The 26,561-nt window shown below is 39.9% G+C and overlaps 1 protein-coding gene across 1 annotated transcript; it reads left to right on the top strand.

The window, feature by feature from the left end:
* LOC107639204 (pentatricopeptide repeat-containing protein At2g18940, chloroplastic) lies at positions 17,360-20,220 on the top strand. Its single transcript, XM_016342666.2, has one exon. It carries the CDS (start codon positions 17,536-17,538, stop codon positions 20,014-20,016), a length of 2,481 nt encoding a protein of 826 aa, XP_016198152.1. The 5' UTR covers positions 17,360-17,535; the 3' UTR covers positions 20,017-20,220.

Raw genomic sequence — 26,561 nt, 5'->3', positions numbered from 1 at the left:
CCAGTGTACTTATAATGGTGTAGAATGACCTTCTTAGATAAGATAAGTTAGTTATCTTATCTTATCTTAACTTATCTTTGAGTGAGGTCATCCTATCTTCAAGGGAACTGCCCTTATCTCTATAGGCTTTGGGTGCCTTTGGATTTTGGGTCGTGTTCCTCTATTCGGGCCCTTTATTGGGCTTTCCAGGCAATTTGGCCGAGCTCTTTAGGAAGAGGTTGGATAGTCTGACCTAAAGAGGTCAGTCGTCTTGTCGCTAATCATCCCGGGTCAGACAGCTCGACGCAGGGTATGAACAGAAGGGACACAGCCCAATCTAAAGGTAGCTAAAGCCTAGAAAGATAAAGGCAGTTCCCCTAAGAGATAAGATGACTTCACTTAAAGAATAGATAAGATAACTAACTTATCTTATCTAGAAAGGTCAGCCCGCACTACTATAAATACACTGGAACACCCAGGTATAACTCATACTCTGATTCTACACAAAAAACCTACTTAAAGCCCGTGCTAACTTAAGCATCGGAATCTCTTGCAAGTACTACCACCCTCCGGTGACCAAGGATAAGCAGCACCACCAGCTCCAATAAGTCGGACACGACAGCTCTGACCACCATAACAGATCTCATCCGAGATTGACCTTCAGTTTCAGGTAACCTTTGGAACATTGGCGCCGTTGCCAGGGAACCTGGAAGTCATTCCATCATCATGGCGGACAACCTTGACAACGATCACAACTCCGGTTTAGAAGAAAGAACACCGCATAAGAACGCGGACATCACACCAAAGGATACACCTCAACCGAACGGAGACAAGCATTCTCCAAATATAGAGATTTTAGATTTCCTCCGAGAACAGCAGGATCGTCTCAAATAGCTTGAACAGGAAGCCGAATACCAGCGCGAAGCTGAGAGGGACCTCCAGAGAGAAACTAGACGATGCCGAGAGCTAGAAGACAAGCTCTTAAAGCTCGAGGCTGATCTCAAAGCTAAAACAGTTCAGTCCAGTCATGATGACAGCTCCCACCAGGACCAAGATCCCTTCACCAAAGAGATCATAAAAGCTAAAGTCCCAAAGGATTTTAAAGCTCCCGACATGACCCCATATGACGGTACCTCTGATCCGGCCATCATCTCAGCAATTTCAGAAGCAGAATGTACCTCACTGATGCCTCGGACGCCATTCAATGCAAAGCCTTCCTGACTACCCTAACAAAGAAAGCAATAAAGTGGTTCGATAGTTTGCCTCCCAGATCCATCACAAGTTTTGACAACTTAGCCAAAAAATTCCTTGCCAGATTCTCCATCCAGAAGGACAAAGCCAAACACGCCCCAAGCCTATTAGGGATTAAGCAAGGAGATCGGGAGAGTCTTCGCAGCTACATGGAAAGATTCAACAAAGCATGTCTGGACATACAAAGTCTATAAACAGAAGCAGCCATCATAGGTCTCATCAATGGCCTAAGAGAAGGACCTTTTAGTCACTCCATATCAAAAAAGCATCCAACATCTCTGAACAAGGTACAAGAACGGGCAGAGAAGTATATTAACATGGAGGAGAATTCTCGATTAGGAGAAACCTCAAAACCTGGATTCTTCTACACCTCTTGGGACAAGGATAAAGAGTCCAAGAAAAAGAAGATCAACCCAATGAGAAGCCCAGAAAATACCACAATTACACCCTCTCTTCGGGTGTCTCTTGTGGATGTTTACCAAGAAATATGTAACACTGAGAAGATCCCACCACCCCACCCAATCAAAAGCAAAAAGGAGGGAGAAGTCAGACAGAGTACTGCGAATACTACCGAATTTACGGACATCCTACTAACGAGTGATTTGACTTAAAAAATGTCAAAGGGAAATTGGCAAGAGAAGGGTGACTAGATCGGTACTTAGCCAACAAGGCTGAGGAACCAAGAAAAAGAAGAAGGGACGAAGAGGTCGGGTGGGCTGAACGACCACCTCACACTCCTGAGAGACATGTTCATATGATAAATGGAGGATTCGCAGGAGGAGGGATCTCTAAATCATCTCCCAAAAGACACCTTAAAGAGGTATATCATGTTGGGAAAGGAGAGAGGTCATCCGACCTCCCCACTATTACCTTCACCCAAGAAGATGCAACAAGCATTATCCCGGGACATGATGATCCCATGGTCATTACCATCATACTGGCCAACGCTAATCTCCATAGAACACTGGTAGACCAAGGAAGCTCCACAAATATCTTGTTCAAATCCGCCTTCGACAAACTCGGTTTGCAAGATAAAGAGCTCAGAGCATATCCGAATAGCCTGTTCGGACTAGGAGACACTCCAATTCAACCACTTGGATATATCTCGTTAAACACAACCTTTGGAAAAGGAACCCGGTCAAGGACACTCAACATAGACTACATCGTAGTCGACGTGAGCTCAGCTTACAATGCCCTAATAAGTCGGACAACACTGAACCAGCTCGCCCCAGTAGTCTCGACTCCATATCTCTGCATGAAGTTCCCAACTCCGGAGGTGATCGCCGCGATAAAGGGAGACCAAAAAATCGCACGATGCTGTTACAATGAAAGTCTAAACCTTAAAGGCAACCCCAAAAGAGAGGAAGTCAACACTATTGAGCTCGGGGGAGTCCGAGCTCGTGAGGAACTTCGTCCACAGCCGAGAGGCGAGATTGAAGAGGTCCAAATCGGCGATGCCCGGGATAGGACGACAAATGTCGGGGCAACCTTAAAGGGAGATTTAAAGGAGTCTTTGATACAATTCCTAAAAGATAACGCCGACCTCTTTGCATGGAAGGCCGCAGACATGCCGAGCATAGATCCCAAACTAATGTGCCATAAACTGGAGGTATACCCAGGATCTCGGCCAGTGCAGCAGAAGCATAGGAAGCTCAGACCAGAAAAGTCCCAAGCTGTGGAAGAACAGGTACAAGCCTTACTAGAGGCAGGGTTCATAAGGTAGGTCAAATACCCACTATGGCTAGCCAACGTTGTCTTGGTAAAAAAGTCAAATGGGAAGTGGCGGATGTGCACTGACTACACCGATCTCAATAAAGCCTGCCCAAAAGATCCATACCCACTCCCAAGTATAGACGTTCTAGTGGACGTATCTTCCGGATACAAGTACCTCTCCTTCATGGATGCTTATTCAGGATACAATCAAATCCCGATGTATCCACCCGATCAAGAAAAGACCTCGTTCTTTAACCCCAAAAGCAAATTTTTGCTATATTATCATGCCATTCGGGCTCAAAAATGCAGGAGCTACCTACCAAAGATTGATGAACAAAGTTTTTGCAGACCACATTGGGAAATTAATGGAGGTTTACGTAGATGATATGCTAGTAAAAACACAAAGTGAGGAATCCTTGTTGCCCAATCTAACCCAAGTGTTCGACACCATTAGAAAGCATGGAATGCGACTCAATCCCGCAAAATGCACCTTTACGGTAGAAGCTGGCAAATTCTTGGGCTTCATGCTCACGCAAAGAGGAATCGAGACAAACCCAGATAAATGTCAGGCTATACTTGACATGAAAAGCCCGACCTGCGTCAAAGAAGTACAACAGCTCAACGGAAGACTTGCAGCCTTGTCCAGGTTTCTAGCCGACTCAGCCATCAGATCTCTTCCCTTTTACGCCATATTAAGGAAATGAAAGAGGTTTGAGTGGACAACGGAGTGTGAGCAAGCCTTCCAAGATTTCAAAAAATTCTTGGGGTAACCACCAGTTCTTACCTGACCACGGGAAGGAGAAGTACTCATATTATACCTCGCAGTGGGAAATCGGGCGATCACCTCAGCACTTGTCAGAGAAAACGAGGGTGAGCAGCAACCCATCTACTTCATCAGCAAAGCTTTACAAGGGGCCGAACTAACCTATCAAAAGATAGAAAAGTTTGCCTATGCACTCATACTCACTTCTCGACGACTTCGTCCGTACTTTCAAGCGCACACTATCAAGGTTCGGACCAATCAGCCCATAAAAGGCATCCTATAGAAGACAGACTTAGCGGGAAGAATCCTGCAATGGACGATCGAGTTGTCCGAATTCGATCTTCTATATGAAGCTCAGACAGCCATCAAATCACAGTACCTGGCTGACTTTATTGCTGAGTACACTAATACCCCGGAAACTCCCACAAGATGGAATCTCTACGTGGACGGCTCTTCAAACAAAACCGGGAGTGGCACAAGTGTGATAATAAAAAGCGATCAGATAATCCAAATCGAACTCTCACTAAAATTTGAATTCCCCACTTCAAATAATCAAGCTGAATATGAGGCATTACTGGCTGGTTTGAGGCTGGCTAAGGAGGTAGGAGTTCAAAAGCTTACCATCTTCAGTGATTCATAAGTAGTTACCTCACAAATAGAAGGGAGCTACCAAGCTAAGGACCCTACCATGAAGAAATATCTCGACAAAACTAGAGAACAGCTCAGACAGATTGGGGAATATAAGGTCCAACATATACCTCAAGAACAGAATGCTCAGGCGGATGCACTCTCAAAATTAGCCAGCACCAAACCACGGGGCAATAACAGAAGCCTCATCCAAGAAACATTGCAAAGCCCATCAATCACAGAGGAAAAGGTCCTAACCATATCTGGTCAGGATTAAGAGTAGATGACACCCCCATTATTAACTACCTCAAGACAGAGACACTCTCCACAGATAAAAAGGAGGCAAAGAGGTTGATACGAGAAGCACAGTACTACACTATGGTGGGAAACATCTTATATAGGAGAGGGATCTCAACACCCCTCCTAAAATACGTACCGACTTCCAATACAAGGGAAGTCCTGGAAGAAGTACACAGTGGCATGTGTGGCAACCACTTGGGGGCACGAGCTCTTTCTAAAAAGGTACTCCGAGCTGGATTCTTCTAGCCAACCTTACACAAAGAAGCAACAGAGTTCGTCAAGACATGCCCACCATGTCAGAAGCATGCTAACTTCCACATCGCTCCACCAGAAGAGCTCATCAGTGTAACGTCACCTTGGCCGTTCGCAAAATAGGGGCCAGACCTCCTCGGACCCTTTCCCCAAGGATCGGGACAAGTCAAGTTCCTCATTATAGGGGTAGACTATTTCACAAAATGGGTTGAGGCAGAGCCCCTAGCCAATGCCACCGCTCAAAGAAGTCAAAAATTTCTATACAAGAACATTATTACAAGGTTTGGGGTCCCTTACTCTATCACCACAGATAATGGCACTCAATTTACTGATACAGATTTTAGAAACTTGGTAGCTGACTTGAAAATAAAGCACCAATTCACATCCGTAGAATACCCACAAGCTAACAGACAGGAAGAAGCTGCCAACAAAGTCATACTAGCCGGGTTAAAACGAAGACTACAGGATGCAAAGGGAGCTTGGACCGAAGAGCTTCAACAAGTCCTATGGGCATATCGGACAACTCCGCACTCCACCACAGGAGAATCACCCTTCCGACTTGCTTACGGAATGGAGGCAATGATCCCAGTGGAGATAGAGGAAGGATCCCCTAGAATGATCCTCTACAATGAAGAGACCAACTCCCAAAATCAAAGGGAAGAGCTCGACCTACTTCCAAAAGTCTGAGAAAGAACTCGGATTAAAGAGGAAGCGTTAAAGCGTCGAATGACCTCAAGGTATAATCAGAGGGTAATTCGGCGAAGCTTTGCTAATGACGATCTAATCCTAATCTGAAATGACATTGGAGCAGGTCGATCAGGAGAATGGAAGCTGGTAGCTAACTGGAAAGGACCTTACCGAGTTGTAGAGGTACTGGGAAAAGGCTACTACAAGGTGTCTGACCTCGAGGGACAAGAGCTACCAAGGTCATGGCATGCTTGTAACCTAAGAAGGTACTATAGTTAGAAAGTAATAAAGATCTTAGGTCAAGGTGCACTCTTTTTTCTGAAGAGGTTTTTTAATGAGGCCCCAAGCCAAGATCTACAAAATTACCCGATTTAGAAGGGTAAGTACTGATATGTATACATTCTTGTCTATATGCCTAATTTCTACTAGAATAAAGTTTTTCAGATTCCCTAAAAAGTTTCCTACCAAGACGCATTAATCTAAGCGCAAAAATTCATTGCCCGATTACGACAAGGTCAGCAAGGTGAAAACCAAATTCATCGCCCAATCACGACAAAGTCGGCAAGGTGAAAACCAAATTCATCGCCCGATTACAATAAGGTCGGCAAGGTGAAAGCAATAAAAACAGATTAATGCAAGAAGTTATAAAAAGTAATCCATAAAAAGCGGCCTGACATGGTCTAACTAAAAATGGACTACTAAAAATAACTTAGCTTGGACCGATAAGAGAAGTCGGACCCACGAAAGCTACTGCTTGGACCGACAAGAGAAGTCAGACCAACGAAAGCTACAGCTCAGACCGACAAGAGAAGTCGGACCAACGACAAGCGTGTGTTAAAAGGGACATAGCTTGGCCCAAAAAGCCACGACTCTATGACAAGGCTATCAAAATTGTTCAAACTAACTAAAAAAGGTTCTACCAGAACACTAAAAAGTTGTCAGACAAGTTAGCCCCAAGGGTCATCTCGCCCAAACAGAAGACAAACAAAAAAATAAAGAAAAACTAAAAAAGAAGTCGGCAACTACCCAATTCAGCCCGAAGAAGGGAAGGATCTCCTAGAAACTTCTTCGTGTCGAGATGGGGAGGCTCTCCCCAATTTTCCTCCAACACATGCACAAAGGCCTGCTCGACCTCATCCAAACTTTTCCAAGAATACCTAGCCACTACCACATTCTTTTTCCAGCACAAAGGAAAGGCAGGTTCATTATTTTCATCCAAAAAGAAGGGCCGAGCTCCCTCAACAGCTCGGACCTTGAAATAGTAATTCTTAAAATCCCTAAAAGACTCGTCATACATGGAGAACACTTTCTTTCTTTGGGTAGCTCAAAAAAAAATCCAGGAAGCTTTCTTCTTAGCTACCCCAGGCTTCGTCAACACAAAAAGATAAGAAAGAGAGTTTGGGTAGGTTGGATATCCAGTTCCTGACATAATAATTGAAAGATTTTTATGAAACCCCATGAGTTCGAATGGAGCTGAGAAGGAGCTACATTACAGGACCACAATAGCTCGGTCTCAAAAGGGGTAAAAAGAATGGTAATATTCAATTGACTGAAGAAGTAGTCATAAGCATAGAAAAAAGGACGTTTCCCTTGAGTCAATGGAGGAAAACAAACCCTCTCCTCAGGATCAGGTGACACCAACTCATAATTTTTCTCCTGGTCCCGATTACTACAAATCCTATGATGCCTCCTAAGTCGCACACAATACTCAGGGTCAACTACAGTAACACATATTAACACAATGGAGTCCAGGCAGTCAGACATGCCATCCGGAATTTTAGTAGACATCTCAACAATATTTTTGCGGGAAGACATGGGTCAACTATTCCTACAGAAAGAAAAAGAAAAATGCGGTCACTACCAAACAACTCGGGCAAATAAAAAAACAACATGGACAATAACATATGAACATCAAGAGTCAGATACGGTAGTAAAAGAGAAACCCCAGGACTCACACTAAAGTCCAGGGGCACCCTTTGGAGGCAGTAACAAGGCAAGAACCCGGAAGGAAAGAAATCGAGAGTCTATCCCCTAACATCTCTCAACAAGAAAAATCCTTCTCTGGCAAACAACACTCCACACAAAATAGCAAGAAAGTCATCATCACCAACAAAAAACATCAAAGTTACAACCTTTCCTACTGACAGTTTATCACCAAAGCTACAAGAAGTTTTTAAAGCTATAAATATACCAAAAAATTCGCAAAAGCCAAGACTTTGATCAGGGGGATACAAGCACGAAAAGAGACAAAAATTGTGACAAACAATAAAACCCTAAGGGAGCAAAAATTACCAGGCGCACGTCACAGCAAAAGAGTGCAGAGATCACCACAAAGATGCAAGCTTTTTTAGAAAATCGTGAAAACAAAATGTCGAAAGGAAAGACATAATCTTTTTTTCGAAGGGGTCAAGATTCTCAGAGACAAAATCAGTAAAAAATACATGCAACAGTGGAGATATACAAGAAGGCGACTAACGAAAACATAAAAGGAAAAGAAATACCAACCTGTAGAGGAAGAAGAAGCAAGCGCGAGGGAAGGATCAGGAAGAAACAGCGACAAATCCACACCAACAAATTGCTTTCGAAGCAAGGGTAGAGGAACGAAGCACTGCAACGAGCAAAAGCAAAGAGAAAGGAGAAGAAGAAACTGAAAGCAAGTCTTTTTGAAATTCAAAATGAGATGTAAAAGAGGGAAAGAAGGAACGGCAAGAGGAGTTAATAAGCATTAAAACCCTCTCATGTTTCCAAGAAAAGCGAAACGTGTGCCACAACTAAAGGGGGAAAGAAACGCTTCATATCCAAAGAGCTCCAAGGGGAGTTATATGGGAGATCGACAAAAGACAAAATGCTCAAGCACGGCTTCCCTAAAAGGGGTCGAAGCGTAAAAACACGACCTCAAAGGAAAGACCGAGCTCAAACAGGGGCACTGTTCATACCCTGGGTCAAGCTATCCGACTCGGGCTAATTGAAGACAAAGCGACCAACCTCTTCAGGTCAGGATCCCCGACCTCTTCTCGAAAGAGTTCGGCCAAATCGTCATAAGAAGCCCAAGCAGGCCCAAATGAAGGGACGCAGCCCAATCTAAAGCCCAGAAAGATAAATGCAATTCCCCTAAGAGATAAGATGACTTCACTTAAAGATAAGATAAGATAACTAACTTATCTTATCTAGAAAGGTCACCATGCACTACTATAAATACACTGGAGTACCCAGGTATAACTCATACTCTGATTCTACACAAAAAACCTGCTTAAAGCCCGTGCTAACTTAAGCATCGGAGTCTCTTGCAGGTACCACCACCCTCCGGTAACCAAGGATCAGCAGCACCACCAGCTCCAACAAGTCGGACACGACAGCTCCGGCCACCATAACAGATCTCATCCGAGATCGACCTTCAGTTTCAGGTAACCCTCGGAACATACAGCAAAGAAGGAACATAGGGAATCGAAAACAAAACCCTAGTCCCATCACCAAAAAGAAAAAGTGTAAACGGTTCACCCAAGCATCAACATTTCCAAAAAACTGAAGCAACAAAGATAAAAAGATTTTAAAGAAACAAAGCATGCAACAATCATCAAAAGCCAAGTAGAATAGTAGAAAGAGGTATAAAATAGAAGAACCAACCTGCAGAAAGGGGAAGAACAGAAATGATGGGTGAGCAACGAGAGCACCAGCAATCCACAAGCACTGCTCGAAAGAAAAAGGGAAGCTTGGGGCAAGAATCGAAAAAGCCAGACGAACGGAAATCTTTGCAGAGAAGAAAAAAGCAAGGAAGCAGAGGAACGAAGGAGGCTGAGAAAAGTGAAAACTCTTCTTCTTCGATTTCAAACAAAGATAAAGAGGGAAACGAAACGGTAAAGAGCAATAAAAAACCTAATCAATGGGCTTTTAGGGCACTCGCACGTTCCCAAGGAAATAAAATGCACTCCAAAAAGCACGCCGCTAAAAACGCTTTGCATAAAAGCAAAAGCAATGCCAGACTCGCACGAGGAGGAGCAACTCGAAATCAACCAAATCAATGCTCGAGTACGACTTCCCCAAAAAGGTCGAAGCTCAGAAACGAGCACAACCTCACGAAAAGATCGAAGCTCAAGCAGGGGCACTGTTCATACACTAGTCTGAGTTACAAGGTCCGGGTTGGACGAGAACAAAGCGACCGACCTCTTTTGAGTTTGGCCGATCGCCGACCTCTTCATAAAGAGCTCGGACGAGTCACCTCAGAGGCCCAAAGAGGTCCAAGAAAGAAGAGTCACCGCCTACCAGAAGGCGGCTGGCTATAAGATAGGTGATCTCGCCCACAAAAGATAAGATAAGATAACAAACTTATCTCAAGGAAGGTCATTCAACACTACTATAAATACACTAGAGCACCCAGGTATAACTCATACTCTAATTCTACAAAAAAACTGCCAAAAGCCCATACTGACTTAACCATCGGAGTCTCTTGCAGGTACTACCCCCCCTCCGGTGCATAAGGACCAGCAACACCTCCTGCGTCAACAAGTCGGACACGGCAGCCCAGTCCAGATCAAAAGATCTCATCCGAGATCGACCTCCCAATTTTAGGTAACTCTCGGAACACTGTCCAACACCAAACTTAGAGTTGGTATCTGGGGGTTCTGTATAACCTTGCACTGAGAGAGAAGGTTGAAGCACTTCATGTTTATGAATGGTGCCTCCTTCAGCTGAGGTAGAATGAGGTTTATGAACCTTGAACACAAGACAGTCCACATCTAATTGCAAGACTAGTTCTCCTATGTCTACATCAATCACAGCCTTGGCTGTAGCTAGGAAAGGTCTTTCAAGGATGATGGATTCATCCTCTTCCTCCCCAGTATCCAGGATTATGAAATCAGCAGGGATGTAAAGGTCTTCAACTTTCACTAAGACATCCTCTACTAGTCCATAAGCCTGTTTCATGGACTTGTCTGCCATCTCTATAGAGATTCTTGCAGCTTGTACCTCAAAGATTTCCAATTTCACCATTACAGAGAGTGGCATAAGGTTTATGCTTGACCCTAGGTCACACAGAGCCTTATCAAAGGTAATGGTGCCAAAGGTGCAGGGAATCAGGGAGCGTCCGGGATCCGGCAGCTTCTGAGGTAGTTTCTGCTGAACTAAGGCATTGAGTTCTTTGGTAAGCACTGGAGGTTCTTCCTCCAATGGCTCTAGGAATCAGGAAGCGTCCAGGATCCGATAGCTTCTGAGCTAGTTTTTGTTAAACCAAGGCATTGAGTTCCTTAGTGAGCACTGGAGGTTCTTCCTCCAATGGCTCTGTGCCAAACAACTTGGCATTCAACTTCATAAGAAGTCCTAGGTACCGAGCAACTTGCTCTTCCCTAGTTTCTTCTTCCTCATCAGAGGAGGAGTACTCTTCAGATTCTATGATCTTCAACCAAACATTCAAGGGAACTTCAATGGGTTCCTCATGAACCTTAGGTTCCATCAGTTCTTTAATAGGGAAGTTCTCAGTAGGCTGAGGGTTGCCAACTACCCCTATAGTAGCATTCAATGCCAGAACTTGTGTGTCTTTGGGTGTTGAACGCCCAGCTTGAATACCTTCACTGGCGTTCAACGCCAGTTGATGTGCCTTTATGGGCATTGAACGCCCAGCCACTATTCCCTGGCTGGCGTTCAACCCTAGAATTGGGGTATCATTGGGCGTTGAACGCCCAGCTACTGCCCCATAGTTGGCGTTCAATGCCAGCTTCTCTGTCACTTTGGGCGTTGAATGCCCAGTAGGGGCTTCCTTACTGGCGTTCAATGCCAGTGATTCTCCTTCAAATTTGGCCTCAGCTTCAACAGTGATGGCCTTGCACTCTTCTCTTGGGTTTACTTCAGTGTTACTAGGAAGGGTGTTAGGAGGAGTCTCAGGGATTCTCTTGCTCAGGTGACTAACTTGTACCTCCATATTTCTGATGGAGGACCTTGTTTCAGTTATAAAATTGTGAGTGGTCTTGGAGAGCTCAGAGACTATGGTTGCTAGTTCAGAAAGACTCTGCTTAGAAGTCTCCATCTATTGCTGTGAAGATGGGAATGGTGGTCTGTTGTTGGACCTATTATGGGTTCTTCCACCTTGAATATTGTTGAAGCCTTGCTGAGGCTTCTGTTGACCCTTCCATGAAAGTTTAGGATGATTCCTCCATGAAGGATTATAGGTGTTTTCATAGGGTTCTCCCATGTAATTCACCTCCTCCATTGAAGGTTGATCTGGATCATAGGCATCTCCATCATAGGAGGCTTCTTGAGTGCTGCCAGTTGCAGTTTGTGATCCAGTCAAATGCTGAGAGATCATATTGACCTGCTGGGTCAAGATCTTGTTCTAAGACAATATGGCATTTAGAGTATCAACCTCTAGAACTCCTTTCTTCTGAGTCACCCCATTGTTCACAGGATTTCTCTCAGAAGTGTACATGAATTGGTTATTTGCAACCATTTCAATAAGTTTCTGTGCCTCTTTAGGCATTTTCTTCAAGTGGAGTGATCCACCTGCAGAATGGTCCAAGGACATCTTGGAAAGCTCAAAAAGGCCATCATAGAAGATACCTAAGATAGACCACTTTGAGAGCATGTCAAGAGGACATCTTCTGATCAGTTGCTTGTATCTTTCCCAAGCTTCATAGAGGGATTCACCCTCTTTTTGTCTGAAGGTTTGAACTTCCACCCTGAGCTTGCTTAGTTTTTTAGGTGGAAAGAACTTGGCCAAGAAAGCATTGACCAGCTTTTTCCAGGAGTCTAGGCTTTCTTTAGGTTGGAAATCCAACCATATCCTAGCTCTGTCCCTAACAGCATAAGGGAAGAGCATAAGATTATAGACCTCGGGATCCACTCCATTGGTCTTAACAGTGTCACAGATTTTCAAGAATTCAGATAAGAACTGATGTGGATCTTCCAGTGGAAGTCCATGGAACTTGTAATTCTGTTGCATTAAAGAGACTAACTGAGGCTTTAGCTCAAAGTTGTTTGCTCTAATGGCTGGTATGGAGATACTTCTTCCATTGAAATCAGTAGTGGGTGTAGTGAAGTTACCAGGAACCTTCCTTGCTTCTTCTCCTTCATTGTTCTGTTCACCTGCCATATTTGTGTTTTTAGTTTCTTGTTCGAATAGCTCTATGAGGTTTCTTCCGGAGTGTTGTGCTTTAGCTTGTTGTTCCTGCTCATAAACAAGAAAAAGAAAACATGAAAGAAGAAGAATGGGAGCTCTATGTCAATGAATAGAGGACTCCCTGCTGTGAGATGTGAAGAAGAAAGAAGAATGAAGATAGAGAGAGGGAAAGAAGAATTCGAATAAAAGTGAAGAAGAATTCGAAAATTAAGAAGTGAAAAGAGAAACTAGAATTAAAATATTTTTATTTTTTTATTTTATTTATTAATTAAATTTAAAAATAAAGGCTAATTGACTAAAAAGATTTGAAAATTGAATGATGAATTTCGAAAAAGAAGGTAGAGAAATAGAAGAGAAGTTTTCGAAAATAGGAGAGAGAAGAATTAGTTAAGAAATTTTGAAAAAGAAGAAAGAGAAAACAAGTAACTAATTAAGAAAGATTTGAAAATAAGATAAGAAGAATATTTGAAAAAGATTTAATTTTGAAAATTGAAATTGAATTAAGATAAGATAAGATTTTGAAATTTGAATTTTAAAATTTGAATTTTGAATTTTGAATTTAAAACAAGATAAGATAAAGATTTGAAAAAGATTTGATTTTTGAAAAGATTTGAAATTTAAAATTAAGATAAGATAAGATAATGATTTGAAATTAAATGAAAGATAACAAAAGATAAGATAAAGATTTGAAAAAGTTTTGAATTTTAAATTTTAAAAGAAAGATAAGATAAGATGGAATCAAATTAAAAGAAAGATAAGATAAGATATAAAAAGATAAGATTTGAAATTTGATTTTTGAAATTAAGATAAGATAAGATAATGATTTTGAAATTAAAAGTTGAAATCTTTGTTGAAATTTTCAAAAATAATTTTGAAATAAAGATAGAAAAGATATTTTTTATTTTTTTGAATTAATGAAGAAAGAGAAAAACAACCAAAAGATACCAAACTTAAAATTTTTAGATTTAAGACTCTAAGTGTTCGAAAATTGAAAGAGAAAAACACCAAACTTAAAAATTTTAAGATCAAAACAAGAAAAGAAACAAGAACAACTTGAATACCAAGAAAGAACACTAAGATAATTTCGAAAATTTTAAAGAAAACAAAGAACACACAAAGGACACCAAACTCAAGAATTGACACCAGACTCAAACAAAAGACACTATTTTTGAAAATTTTTTGAAAAGAATGCAAGAAAGTTCGAAACTTTAACAAGAACAAGAACAAAGACTCAAACAAAAAGATAAAGATAAAAAAGAAAAGCAAAGATTTTTGAAAAAAAATTTATTTTTTCGAAAAAGGGAAACAAAAGACTCAAACAAAATTAAAAAGTACCTAATCTAAGCAACAAGATAATCCGTTAGTTTGTCAAATCCGAACAATCCCCGGCAACAGTGCTAAAAACTTGGTGCGCGAAATAAGAACTCGCACAACTGAACCAACAAGTGCACTGGGTCGTCCAAGTAATACCTGAGGTGAGTTAGGGTCGATCCCATGGAGATTGTTGTTTTGAATCAAGCTATGGACACCTTGTAAATCTTAGTCAGGCGATTAGAAAAGATAGTTTGTTGAGATAAATGCATAAAACAGGAATAGGGATGAAATTACTTAATTTGAGTGAAACCATTGATAAAAGAACGGTTGAGGTTTCGGAGATGCTTCATTCTTCTGGATCAACCTTTCCTATTGTCTTTCTGCAACTGTGAGTGATTCTTTCCATGGCAGGCTGTAAGTGATCAACGCTGGTTTAATGGCTGCCAATCTTCCTCCTTCAGGCCGAACGCCAGGTTTAGTGTGCGCCCAATCTGAATGAGGGTGAAGCTCCTGCAGTTCATCCCCTTGGTGATCCTACTCAAAACACCACAGGCAAGGTCGAATCTTTCGGATCAGAGAATGCTACGCCTTTGGTTCTAGCCTCTACCACAAAGACCCTAATCTCCCCATACCTCGGCTGAATTGGTGTCTCGAAAAGTCCCCAATGAAGTCGTGGATTAGCCGTCTAAGAGATGTATAATCAAGCTGGTGGTTCAGTGATCTCTTGTTAAGGACTCACACTGAACCCATGTAGAATGAAGATGATTGTCACGGATCATCCCATTCATGAGGTTGAAGAACGAAGATACATCTTAGAATAGAGTCACACACGAATTGAATAGAACAGTAGTACTTGTATTAATCCATGAAAATCAGTAGAGCTCCTAACCTTAACCTAGGAGGTTTAGTGACTCATGCTGATAGAAAAATACAATGGTAAATGTAAAAGTGGGTAAGAGTCCTCTAACAAGAGTGAACTGTTGTATATATATACTAATCTAATGACTAAGGATTACAGAAATAAGATAAACTAAGTTGACAGTGCGAAAATCCACTTCTGGGGCCCACTTGGTGAGTGTTTGGGCTGAGCTTGAGTGTCTCCTACGAGCTAGGGTCCCTTAAGGGCGTTGAACGCTGGTTAGGGACCTCCTTTTGGGCATTGGATGCCAGCCACCCTCTTGTGGGCGTTGAACGCCAGGAATGGGGCAGATGGCTGTCGTTAAGCGCCAGTTTTGGGCCTTCATTTCCGAAGCAAAGTATAGACTATTATATATTTCTGGAAAGTCCTGGATGTTAGATTTCCATAGCCGTTGAGAGTGCGCCATTTTGACTTCTGTAGCTCCAGAAAAGTTCTTTCGAGTGCATGGAGGTCAGATCCTAACAGCATCTGCAGTGCTTTCTCTGTCTCTGAATCAGACTTTTGCTCCAGCTCCTCAATTTCAGCCAGAAAATACCTGAAATTGCATGAAAACACATAAAATTAAAGTAGAATAAAAAAAATATGAATTTTGCACTAAAATCTATAAAAACTTAATAAAACTTAAACAAAACATAATGAAAACTATATGAAAACAATGCCAAAAAGCGTATAAAATATCCATTCATCACTACTACACATACAAGTTTTTTTGGTATACAAGTTGGCACAAACCCAACAAAAATAATTCTCAATTTAGATTGCGTGTAAATACGCGCTTCCCTAACTCTTGAATAGCGCAAATGGTTTTTCTCCTCCAATCAAAACTGTAAAGCTCAAAATTCAAACAAGGATCAAAATCTCTCAAAAATCTCTCAAAATCGTCACTAAAAGTGAAGGAAGTTGCAAAGCTGAATTCAAAAAGAATTATGAGAAGATGAAATAAGAAGATGAAGAAGAAGAAGCATCAGAAGATGAGGAGAAGGAAGCAGAAGAGTTTTGAATTATGCAGAACTTATCAGTACACATACACCAAAAATTTTTAAATAATACACTTAAATATCTTCGTGTTACATCGAAATTTGCTGCAACAGAAAATATTTCTTTTAATGCTGTATTTTTTTTCTTCTTCTTTTCCTTATTACTTTCTTTCTTTTAGTTGAATGAATGTAAGTTCATCCTCTTCCAAGTAATTTTGCAGCATTATGTGTTTCTTCTTCTTCTTTGTTTGTTTTTTTTTATTTTTATTCTTATTAAGAGAGTAAAATAAGAAGAAACTTGAGAAGGTAAAATAAAAAATAAAAGATGAAATAAAAAAAAGAAGAAGATGGTTATGATGATGGAAAAAAAGAAGTAGCAGAAGATGAGGAGGAGGTAGAGGAAGAGGAAGAGTTTTCAATTATGCAGAACTTATTGGTATAAAAACACTGAAAATTCTTAAACAATACACTTAAATATCTTCGTGTTACACCAAAATTTGCTGCAAATATAGAAAAATATTTCCTCTAATGCTACATTTTTTTTCTTCTTCTTCTTTTCCTTATTTCTCTCTTTCTTTTAGTTGAATGAATGTAAGTTCATCCTTTTCCAAGTAATTTTGTAGCATTATGTGTTTCTTCTTCTTTGTTTGATTTTTCTTTTTGTTTTTATTCTTGTTAAGAGAGTAAAATAAGAAGAAACTTGAGAAGATAAAACAAGAAAAAAAAAGATGAATAAGAAAAAAAAAGATGATAATGATGATGAAAAAGAAGAAGAAACAGCAGAAGATGAGGAGGAGGGAGAAGAAGAGTTTTGAATTATGCAGAACTTATCAGCATACATACACCGAAAATTCTTAAACAATACACTTATCTTTGTGTTACACCGAAATTTGCTGCAAATACAGAAAAATATTTTCTTTAATACAGAACTCTTACATTACATTCAATTTAAACCATCAACGATGAACAACAATTTTCACAAACAAAAACAACATTATTCACCTACAGAATCATAAACTACTAACGAAAACATTAACTAGAATCAAACTAAAGTCACTTGATTGGATTTAAAACAATAGTCAACTTCTTTCTGGTTCAATTAACAATCTAAACTTAAATTATTCATTATCTTCAACAACGAGATAACTGTTCAAAACTGATTTTAGAGCTTGATTTTAAAAACGTAAAGAACGAATGAAGAGGCATAAATGGAAGAGAACGTAGATAAAAAACGTTGAAAAAATTCGAAAACAAAAACGAAATCCTTTTAAAAAAGGCAGTTATATATTCACGCGTTAATTGAAAAGTTAGTTAGATAACGACGTGTAAGGTGAATTAGATTAAAGAGACTTATATAAACTTATATGGAATAATAACTTATACGTGGAAAATATTTGTTAATTTATTTAAGTAAAAAATCCCAAGTCTAAGGGTATTACTCATAAATCATAACAATAAAATAAACAAATAAATATCTATCCTTGTTTGCATTTTGCATACTCGATAACTGGATGTTTGATCCTCACCAGACACCACGGATCATTCAATCCATTGTTTCTGACTGTCTCTCATTCCCATTCTCACTTGTTCCTTCCTCATTTCTAGAACTGCAATTGCTTCCATTATCATCACTACCTCTCTCTAAATTATGGAGGGTACCCTCTTCCCCAATAGGCCAGTGTTACCGGCGCCACCAAACAAACCCACAAGGCCTTTGAAATCGAAGCCAACAACAATTCTTCCACCTCTTAACCCTCCTCCGCCGCCACCATCTCCGCCACCATCATTTCAATTGGATTCTCTTCTCCATCACTTGCAGAATCTCACTGCTGTCACTCCAACTCAGAACGACATGACCCATTTCCCTTCTTTACAGGTACTCCTTGATTCCTCTGAGAGAAAGCAACCCAATTCAGGTTCTGACCCCAGGATTGGTCAAGACCATGTCTTTGATGCAAAGTTTGAATTTTTATCTGAAAAGGGTAAGTTGATGCTCAATTCGATTGTTGGGTCACCTTTGCGTCGCTTGAATGATTTTTTTGATTCTGCGAAATTTGAGTTGCTTGAAGTTGATTTGACAAGCCTGTTGAGGGCTTTGGACCTTTCTGGAAATTGGGAAAGGGCCATTTTGTTGTTTCAGTGGTTATTGTTGAATTTTGGGGATGAGAGTTTGAGGGTGGATAACCAGCTTATTGAAATTACGGCTAAGATATTAGGGAGAGAATCGCAGCATTCGATTGCATCCAAACTGTTTGATTTAATTCCTGTTGAAGAATACTCTCTTGATATCAAGGCTTACACCACTATTCTTCATGCATATGCTCGCACTGGAAAGTATAAGCGAGCTATTTATATCTTTGAGAAGATGAAGGAGAGTGGTCTTGATCCTAGTTTGGTCACTTACAATGTTATGCTTGATGTTTATGGCAAGATGGGTCGTTCCTGGAGTAAAATCGTGGGCCTATTGGATGAGATGAGAGACAAAGGGCTCGAGTTCGATGAGTTTACGTGCAGCACTGTGATCTCTGCTTGTGGGAGAGAGGGCATGCTAGAGGAAGCAAGGAAATTTTTCGCTGAAATAAAATCCAATGGCTATAAACCGGGAACTGTTACTTATAATTCGCTGCTGCAGGTGTTTGGAAAGGCTGGAGTTTATGCAGAGGCATTGAGCATCTTAAAGGAAATGGAGGATAACAATTGCCCACCTGATGCTGTCACTTACAATGAGCTTGTGGCAGCATATGTAAGAGCTGGGTTTCTTGATGAAGGTGCTGGTGTCATAGATACAATGACCAGTGGAGGAGTAATGCCAAATGCTGTTACTTACACAACCGTTATAAATGCATATGGTAAGGCAGGGAATGAAGACAAGGCGTTAAAGTTGTTCGCCCAAATGAAGGAGTCGGGTTGTGTCCCTAATGTGTGCACATACAACGCGGTTCTTGCAATGCTAGGAAAAAAGATGAGATCAAAAGACATGATTAAGGTTTTCTGTGACATGAAGTTGAACAGATGTGCTCCTAATCGTGCTACGTGGAACACCATGCTTGCTGTGTGTGGTGATAAGGGTAAGCACAATTATGTCAACCAGGTTCTAAGAGAAATGAAGAACTGCGGATTTGAGCCTGATAAAGACACATTCAATACGTTAATTAGTGCATATGGTCGGTGTGGATCCGAAGTTGATGCTGCAAAAATGTATGGGGAAATGATTAAAGCTGGCTTTACTCCATGCATAACAACTTATAATTCTCTTCTAAATGCTCTTGCAAGGCAAGGTGATTGGAAAGCAGCTGAATCTGTCATTCAGGACATGGCGAAGAAGGGCTTTAAGCCTAATGAAACCTCATACTCGCTTTTGCTTCATTGTTATTCCAAGAATGGGAACATCAAGGGCATAGAGAAAGTTGAGAAAGAAATCTACAATGGCCAGGTATTTCCCAGTTGGATGCTTTCAAGAACACTTGTCATAGCATATTCCAAGTGCAGGCACCTTAAGGGAATGGAAAGGACGTTTCAGCAACTGCAAAAGAATGGATACAAGCCTGATTTGGTCATAGTTAATGCCATGCTCTCTATGTTTGTTCGAAACAAGTTGTACGATAAGGCGCATGAAATGGTGCATTTTGTTCATGAAATCGGACTGCAGCCGAATCTTGTTACCTATAATAGCTTGATGGACTTGCACGCCCGAGAGGGCGAGTGTTGGAAAGCCGAAGAATTGCTCAAAGGAATCCAAAGCTCGGGTCATAAGCCGGATGTTGTGTCTTATAACACTGTCATTAAGGGGTTCTGCAAGCAAGGGCTCATGCAGGAGGCTATTAGAGTCCATTCGGAGATGACCGCTAACGGAATTCGACCGTGCATCTTCACATACAACACATTTTTGGCAGGCTATTCAGGGCAGGGGTTGTTCAAGGAAGCAGAAGAGGTGATTATGTATATGATTGAACACAATTGCAGGCCAAATGAGATGAGTTACAAGATTGTTGTTGATGCTTATTGTAAAGCAAAGAAATATAAAGAAGCAGTGATCTTTGTGTCAGAGATTAAGCAGTTTGATGACTCTTTTGATGACCAATCTGTGAAAAGGCTATCTTCTTACATTTGGGAGATTTCAGGGTCTTGACTTTGTCAATTTTCCCTCTCAATTTTTATTTTTTTTTATTTTTTAACACAGATAAAATTCTAGCCTGTTGGCAACTCCTTTTGTACTATAAACTTAATTAATAATAATTACATTAGTCATTAGTCCATAAAAATTAAAGCATGTTGTGCTTTACATGTACATTGAATCTATTGCAAGTATATGAGGACGAACAAAAAATGGAGATAAACATGAGACTAAAAATAGTTGTATTCTGCTATATTGTACCCAATTTTAGATGAACAGAAAATTAGACAAATTTTATTTTAGAAAAGGAATTCTTTTACCTCTTTTTGTATTTGTTTCCTTCGAGGCGTGGGTGAATAAGTTCAGTTTGCTTTCTCATGTTTGTTTGGTGAATGCTGATGCAGGCCATGCAGTGAGCAATGCTGCACCAACTGCACCATCAACATCAATTATGAGAGGCTGTCTAACAATAATAGCAAAGTCTTCAATTTTGTTGGATATCAAAGTGAGAGAGACGGATGTGCCACTTGATCACGATGCTAAGGTAGTTTCTGAAACAAAATGGCAATCTTAACGTTGACAAAAAAAAAATGTGAAAAACTGAAATCAAAGTAGTCTGAGTTTCCTAAGTGATAAGTTTGTCTTCGGGGAGACAAGTTCATACCTTTTGGACAGCCCCCAATCCTAGGCATTACACCCATACATTACACACTCACACAATCCACTCACACACACTACATGGGGGTACACACAAATGGTTCAATATTCCTCCAAGAGCATGGGGGTACATACAAATGGTTCAATATTCCTCCAAGAGGATTTGAACCCGGTGCAGCTCTATGGGAGGCAAACAAGATTGCCATCTGACCCAGGCCTCGGCTGCGGAGAACTATCACTTCAAAAGTTAGTTTATATGGTAAGAGTCTAAAGTCTTATAAAATTTTCTTTTTATGTTAGGCCCTGATGTGTAATTCTTTTTTAGGTGTTTGGTCCTACAAGACTCATAACATAGCATCGCCTTTAAGAGTCGGCATTGTAACGGCTCCATTCTGCAATACTTCACTTGGTCTTTTACTGGTCAAAATTCTTCGTAGGTAGTCTTTTCTAGTTGACCGACTCTCAATGAGAGTGCCAATGTAATAAACTACAAGACCTTAAAAAAATATCACTACAAAAGCTAGTTCATATGGTGGAAGAGTTCAAAGCCATACAAAAATCTTTGTCAAGTGTTTATCCACGATATGAGACTCTTTTCAGATAATTCTCTGAGATTCATTACAGTTTATATTTTTTATGAAAGAGAGGAGAGGTATGTGTTAACTTAAAAAACTAATGTAATATGATTTAGAGGGATGATGAATAAAAAATTATTTTTATGATGAGTCTTAATTAAGTTTTTAAAATATTACTAATTTTTTGAGAAAAGGATAAATAGGTCATTCATTTTTTGGTACGTAGACATTTAAGTCCTTGAGTATTTAAAAATACATTTAAGTCCTTAACCTTTTCAAAATCTGGACATATTGATCCCTCATGTTCACTTGGATTTGTCAGATTTAACGGAAAAATCAGACGTGACTCCTGTTATACTGACCTGGTTGATAGAGATGCACACGTGAGAGAATTTTTAAAATTGGACAAATTAAACTCAAGGATCGATATGTCCAGATTGTGAAGAGGTCAGGGACTTAAATGTATTTTTAAATCCTTGTAGACTTAAATGTCCGAGGACCAAAAACTTAGGAATCGATTTGTCCTTTTCTCCAATTTTTTTTTTTTAAAAAGGACCACATAAATTTTATGATACCACCAACACAAATATAAAAAATATATAGATTTTTTAGGAAAATATTTTAAATAAAATACCAAAAATTTTTCTTGATGATTAAATGTTTATGACGTTTTATTCAGCACATGAATGATGTTCGGTTCAGTGGAGTTGGCCATTTTGGTTCATTTCTGTTCTGCACAATTTAAAACTCTTCCTCTTCACCTTCTACTGCTTCTTCACCAGGGAGAAAAAGAGAAAAAGATAAAAAAAAATATATTGAGATAAAAAAGAAGAAAAAAATAGGTCAAAAGAAAAAAAAAAAGAACACTCATGATAGAAAAATGACTTATTTATATAATACTCTTCTATAACCTGTACATTAATCTTACAAGTTGCATAATGCACCATTCATTTTTAAATTGTGATCATGGTAATATACTAAGAGGGAGACTCACTCGCAGATAGAGATGACAAATGGAGAAACCATCCCATCTCGTCCAGCCAAAAACCCTCTTTCTAGCGGGCTGGTCCATCCTGCCCCATTTAAGGAGGCAGTTCTAAAACCTTTTCTCGTCTTGTCTAATGGCGGGTTGGCGGACTTGGTCAACTAAATCTCTTTTTTTTTTACTATTAAATGTTAAATAATATATATAATTTCACAATCATTTCGATAAATTTATAATTTCTAAAAACCCTTAAATACAGCTCAGATCCGCGACGAAGACTTATCGGATTGGGAGATACCGTGAGCAACAAAAAAAAGATATAAAAAAATTATAATTTCTAAATTTACAAACATTAAAGTCTTTATAATTATAAATATGTAATACACATAATCATAAACTAAGTTTTTTGCAAAAACGCTCCTGGTAAAAAAAAGCACTAGGCCCGCAAGAAAAGCCCCCGCCTTTGCCAAAGCCTATGGTTTAAGCAGTGCGAGTTAGACGGACTTTTTAAGTCTGGTGGTCTTAGATTTCCAGCCCGGTTTGTCTTTTTTGGCGGGTTACGTAGTCCACCCCGGCGGGTTTACGCCCGTTGCTACCCTACCCGCGCCGCGGATGTTGTAACACCCTGCCACACAGAGCTTTACACCTAAGACGTAAATCAAAATTGGTGAGACGCTACGACCTCTAAAGCAAAAATACATAAATATATTTATATGAAAAATAGTTTAACTAGGAGCCTTAGAAGAAAGGATGATCAAAACAAGACTGAAAACGCGTCACACTCGAAAAGCGATAGGATAGACGGCTTATATAGAGAACCAAAGAGACAAGTATTTAAATAGGGTTTCAAAAGATAGATACACAAGTAAGCTAAGCTGGCTAGAATATATATATATATACAACTCAAAAGTAAACCAAAAGATAAACATAATTCCTGTTTCTCCAAAGCAACCTCTAGGAGGACAAAATACAAAATTCAAGGTGGAGAATTTATTACATATAAAAAAAATAAACCAAATACAACAACCGAGTCTCAAGATAGTTCTTCTCTTCCAAGAGTCTCCAGAATGCTCAGTGCGGTGCTTCGCGTCCTGCATCTGAAAACAGCAACATATGTATGGAATGAGAACCGGAGGTTCTCAGCATGGTAATGGTGCCCACATAAATAAGATATAAGGTCCCGAAAAGCCAGAGGCAATCCTAGAACTCCGACACTCAAATTTTAAAACTTAGAGAATAAGCCAAACTAGATTTTGGATATATAATCTAAGGTTTTCAAGTTTATAACTCAAATTCTAACTTAACCCTTCGAAGCACTGGTGAAACAATCCTCGTCACTCCTCTGCCAGATAAAGGGCATCTCAGTTGCACAGATAAACAATACAGACAAAGAAATCACAGATAGAATGCAGTTACAGCAGATAGAGCATATAGCAATTAAGCAGAGATAATCAAATAGGCAAACCCAATTATGGCACATCCAAATAAAATAAACAAATGCATATGATGTATGTCTGTTGTATAGCTAATGAGCTCATTTGTCGGTTATACAGCCAACCGATATGTCCGGTAGCTAATCCGTGCATTATCTTTCTGTTGCGCACAAATATCTCAGCACATCGGTTGTCCATTAGAGGGAGAGTGTCCTGTCACCATTAGAGGGAAATGTGCCTTGTCACTATTAGAGGGAATAGGTGCTCTGTCACCATTAGAGGGAATAGAGTGCCCTGTCACCCTTACAACCAGAGAGAAAACACAAACATACTCATCATCAATCATCCTCTCATTCACCGTTACCCACGCCTCATTAATTCAGTTAATACTTTGCAAAACCCTTCCATGTATCCTCCTCAATTTATTTAACATGCTCATCCTCATTCCAAGGCCTAAAGGCTCACTAACGGACTTGAAACAAGTGTAAAAGAGGTTTGAAAAGTTAGAGGATTGGTTAAACATTCAAAATTCTCATTTTTGGCTAAAACAGAGAGCTCGCGTACGCGGGACTATGTTCTCGTATGCGAGAATTCAAAACAGGGAGAGTGCTCGCGTCGCGTGCGTACTCTCGTGTACGCGAGCTTTCAAAATTGGGTTCCGCGTACACATACCTTGCCCTGCGTATGCGAGATTAGAAAATAGTGAGCATAGCTCGCATCGTGCATGCAGGTCGTGTACGCGATAGTCCCTTTTTCCTCAAAATCTGTTAAGTTTGCAGAAAACCAGATTTTAGCACCGAACTTTGCACGGGCATAACTTTCTCGTTTTAAATATTTTTTCATCTATTCTTTGAATGGCATAAATTTTACGAATCTAATTTTCATTTGAAATGAGTTTCACATAAATTGGGGGTCTAGAAGATGAGTTATGACTCGGCGAAGTTGGTCAAAAATTCACTTTTACCAAAAATACCAAAACCTCTATTCTTTCCAAATTCTCAATTTCAAATCAAAGTTCTTTTAATATAAACAACACCAAAACAGCCCCAAAATCATATCCACCCATTTCCACACACTTCCCCAGTAAAGCCTCAAAGTGGTCCCAGAAGTTACACTCAAGTCTCATAGTAGTCCCTGAACTTAATAGTTACCCATATTCGTCGCTGAAGTTACACTCCAAAACTTAGACTCGTCCTTCCGGCATATTTTGTCCATCTGACGCTACCAAAAAGCTAAGTTGGACTCCTTCGTGACACACTAGAAAAACAGAAATGACATAGTGTTTGCTGTGCCGCCAAAATGACATAAAACGACGTCGTTTTACGCTCAAAACCTCCCTCGCTCAACGTTACACTAACATATTGTCTCTCCCTCTCAAAACACAACACAAACAGAAGTCTCTTCTTCTCTGCTACACTCATCAATGGCGTCTGTGCGATTGTAGTAACCGTAGCGATTTTCGTCGAAAACCCAGTCTTTAGAGGATCGGTTTCATCATCTGCATCAGACAGAGAGCTGTGAAGGTTGGTTTCTCTGAAACAGGTAAGCAAAAAAAGCAAAAAATATGTGGTAAAGCTCTGTTTTTTTATATTGTTGTTAATTTAATATTTACAATAGTTAAATACGTTTTCTTCGAGTGTAATGTGTGGGTATGCATGCTTGTGTTTTGTGCTAGTTGCTAGGGTTTGATCGGAACTAGCTTTCTTAGTGCTTAGGCCAATAAAATTATAGACTAGGTTTTTGTTAATATGGAAACTTATTTTTTATGTGTTAGGGTTAACTGCATTTACAGTTAACAACATGGTTTTTAGTTTTAGTTGTGGAGTTTCCAATTTGGTAATGTAGTTGAAGATAATGAGTCTGATCAATCAATTTTTTTAAGTTGCAGATGGATGATCCTTTGATTACCATCAGATTTCACCATGGAGGGTCATTTATTATAGAAGTTGATGGAAGTATGTCTTACAACGGTGGAGAGATTTCTAAGTTGCTGGGAGTTGATATAGACACATTGGATGTCTTTTTGTCCGAGATTACCACAAGAATATTGTATATGATAAGGTGACTCAATCTTGATAGCTGGTGCCTAATAAGCCTTTGCAAACTGGTCTAAGATATATAACAGATGATAAGGAGCTCATGGAGATGTGTTATCTTGCTCAGAAGAGCAAGGGGGTTATTCATGTGTACTACGAACATGGAGTCTCTGAACCTCTGTATAGTGAGGAAGAAGAATCAGTGTCATCTAAAGGCAAGGAGTTGATGGTGATACAAAACTTTATTCGCACCCCAAACCCTAACACCAATGTCACAACCAAACAAATTCCCACTATAACACCATCTACTGCAACTTCTGAACCAAATGACACCACTATTCCTACCCAAAAAACAGTCTCCACAATAAAGTCTACTGATAACTTGTCTCTAGGACCAAAACAAAAGATCCCACCTACTTCAATTTCTGTTGGTAAACCAAACTTATCAGAAAAAATACACCCCCAACCCACTGTAATTCTTAGATCTAAGTCCAATCCACCACAAAAAATAATGGCCCAACCCAATAAAACTAAGCCCAACATCCCACCAAAAAGAATGGCCCAACCCACTGCAATTCCTAAATCATGGTCTAAATTGAATGAAACCAAAAAGTCTGATGTACCAAAAAAAGACTCTAAGAATGTAAAAACTGCTGCACCATATGGAAGGAGGTCACTAACAAGAGCAGCTGCTACTGGAACTAATGGAAGATCAATTGCTAAGGAAAAACAGCCCCAAACAGTTTTTGTGGCTTTGTTTAGCTCAGATGAATCCTCAGATAGCCATGATTGTGATGATAGTGTAGAGGATGAACCATATCAGCCTGGTGGTGATGAGGTGTCTAGTGAGAAAGACGTGGCTATGGAGAGATCA

The sequence above is a fragment of the Arachis ipaensis genome, chromosome B04 (genome assembly GCF_000816755.2).
Source record: "Arachis ipaensis cultivar K30076 chromosome B04, Araip1.1, whole genome shotgun sequence".
Lineage (NCBI taxonomy): Eukaryota > Viridiplantae > Streptophyta > Magnoliopsida > Fabales > Fabaceae > Arachis > Arachis ipaensis.
The sequence above is the reverse complement of the archived record's forward strand: the minus strand, read 5'-3'. Positions and strand labels throughout refer to the sequence as shown.

What these genes read in the sequence shown, in the direction of transcription:
- LOC107639204 (XM_016342666.2), top strand. Translation starts at nt 17,536, where the DNA reads ATGGAGGGTACCCTCTTCCCCAATAGGCCAGTGTTACCGGCGCCACCA.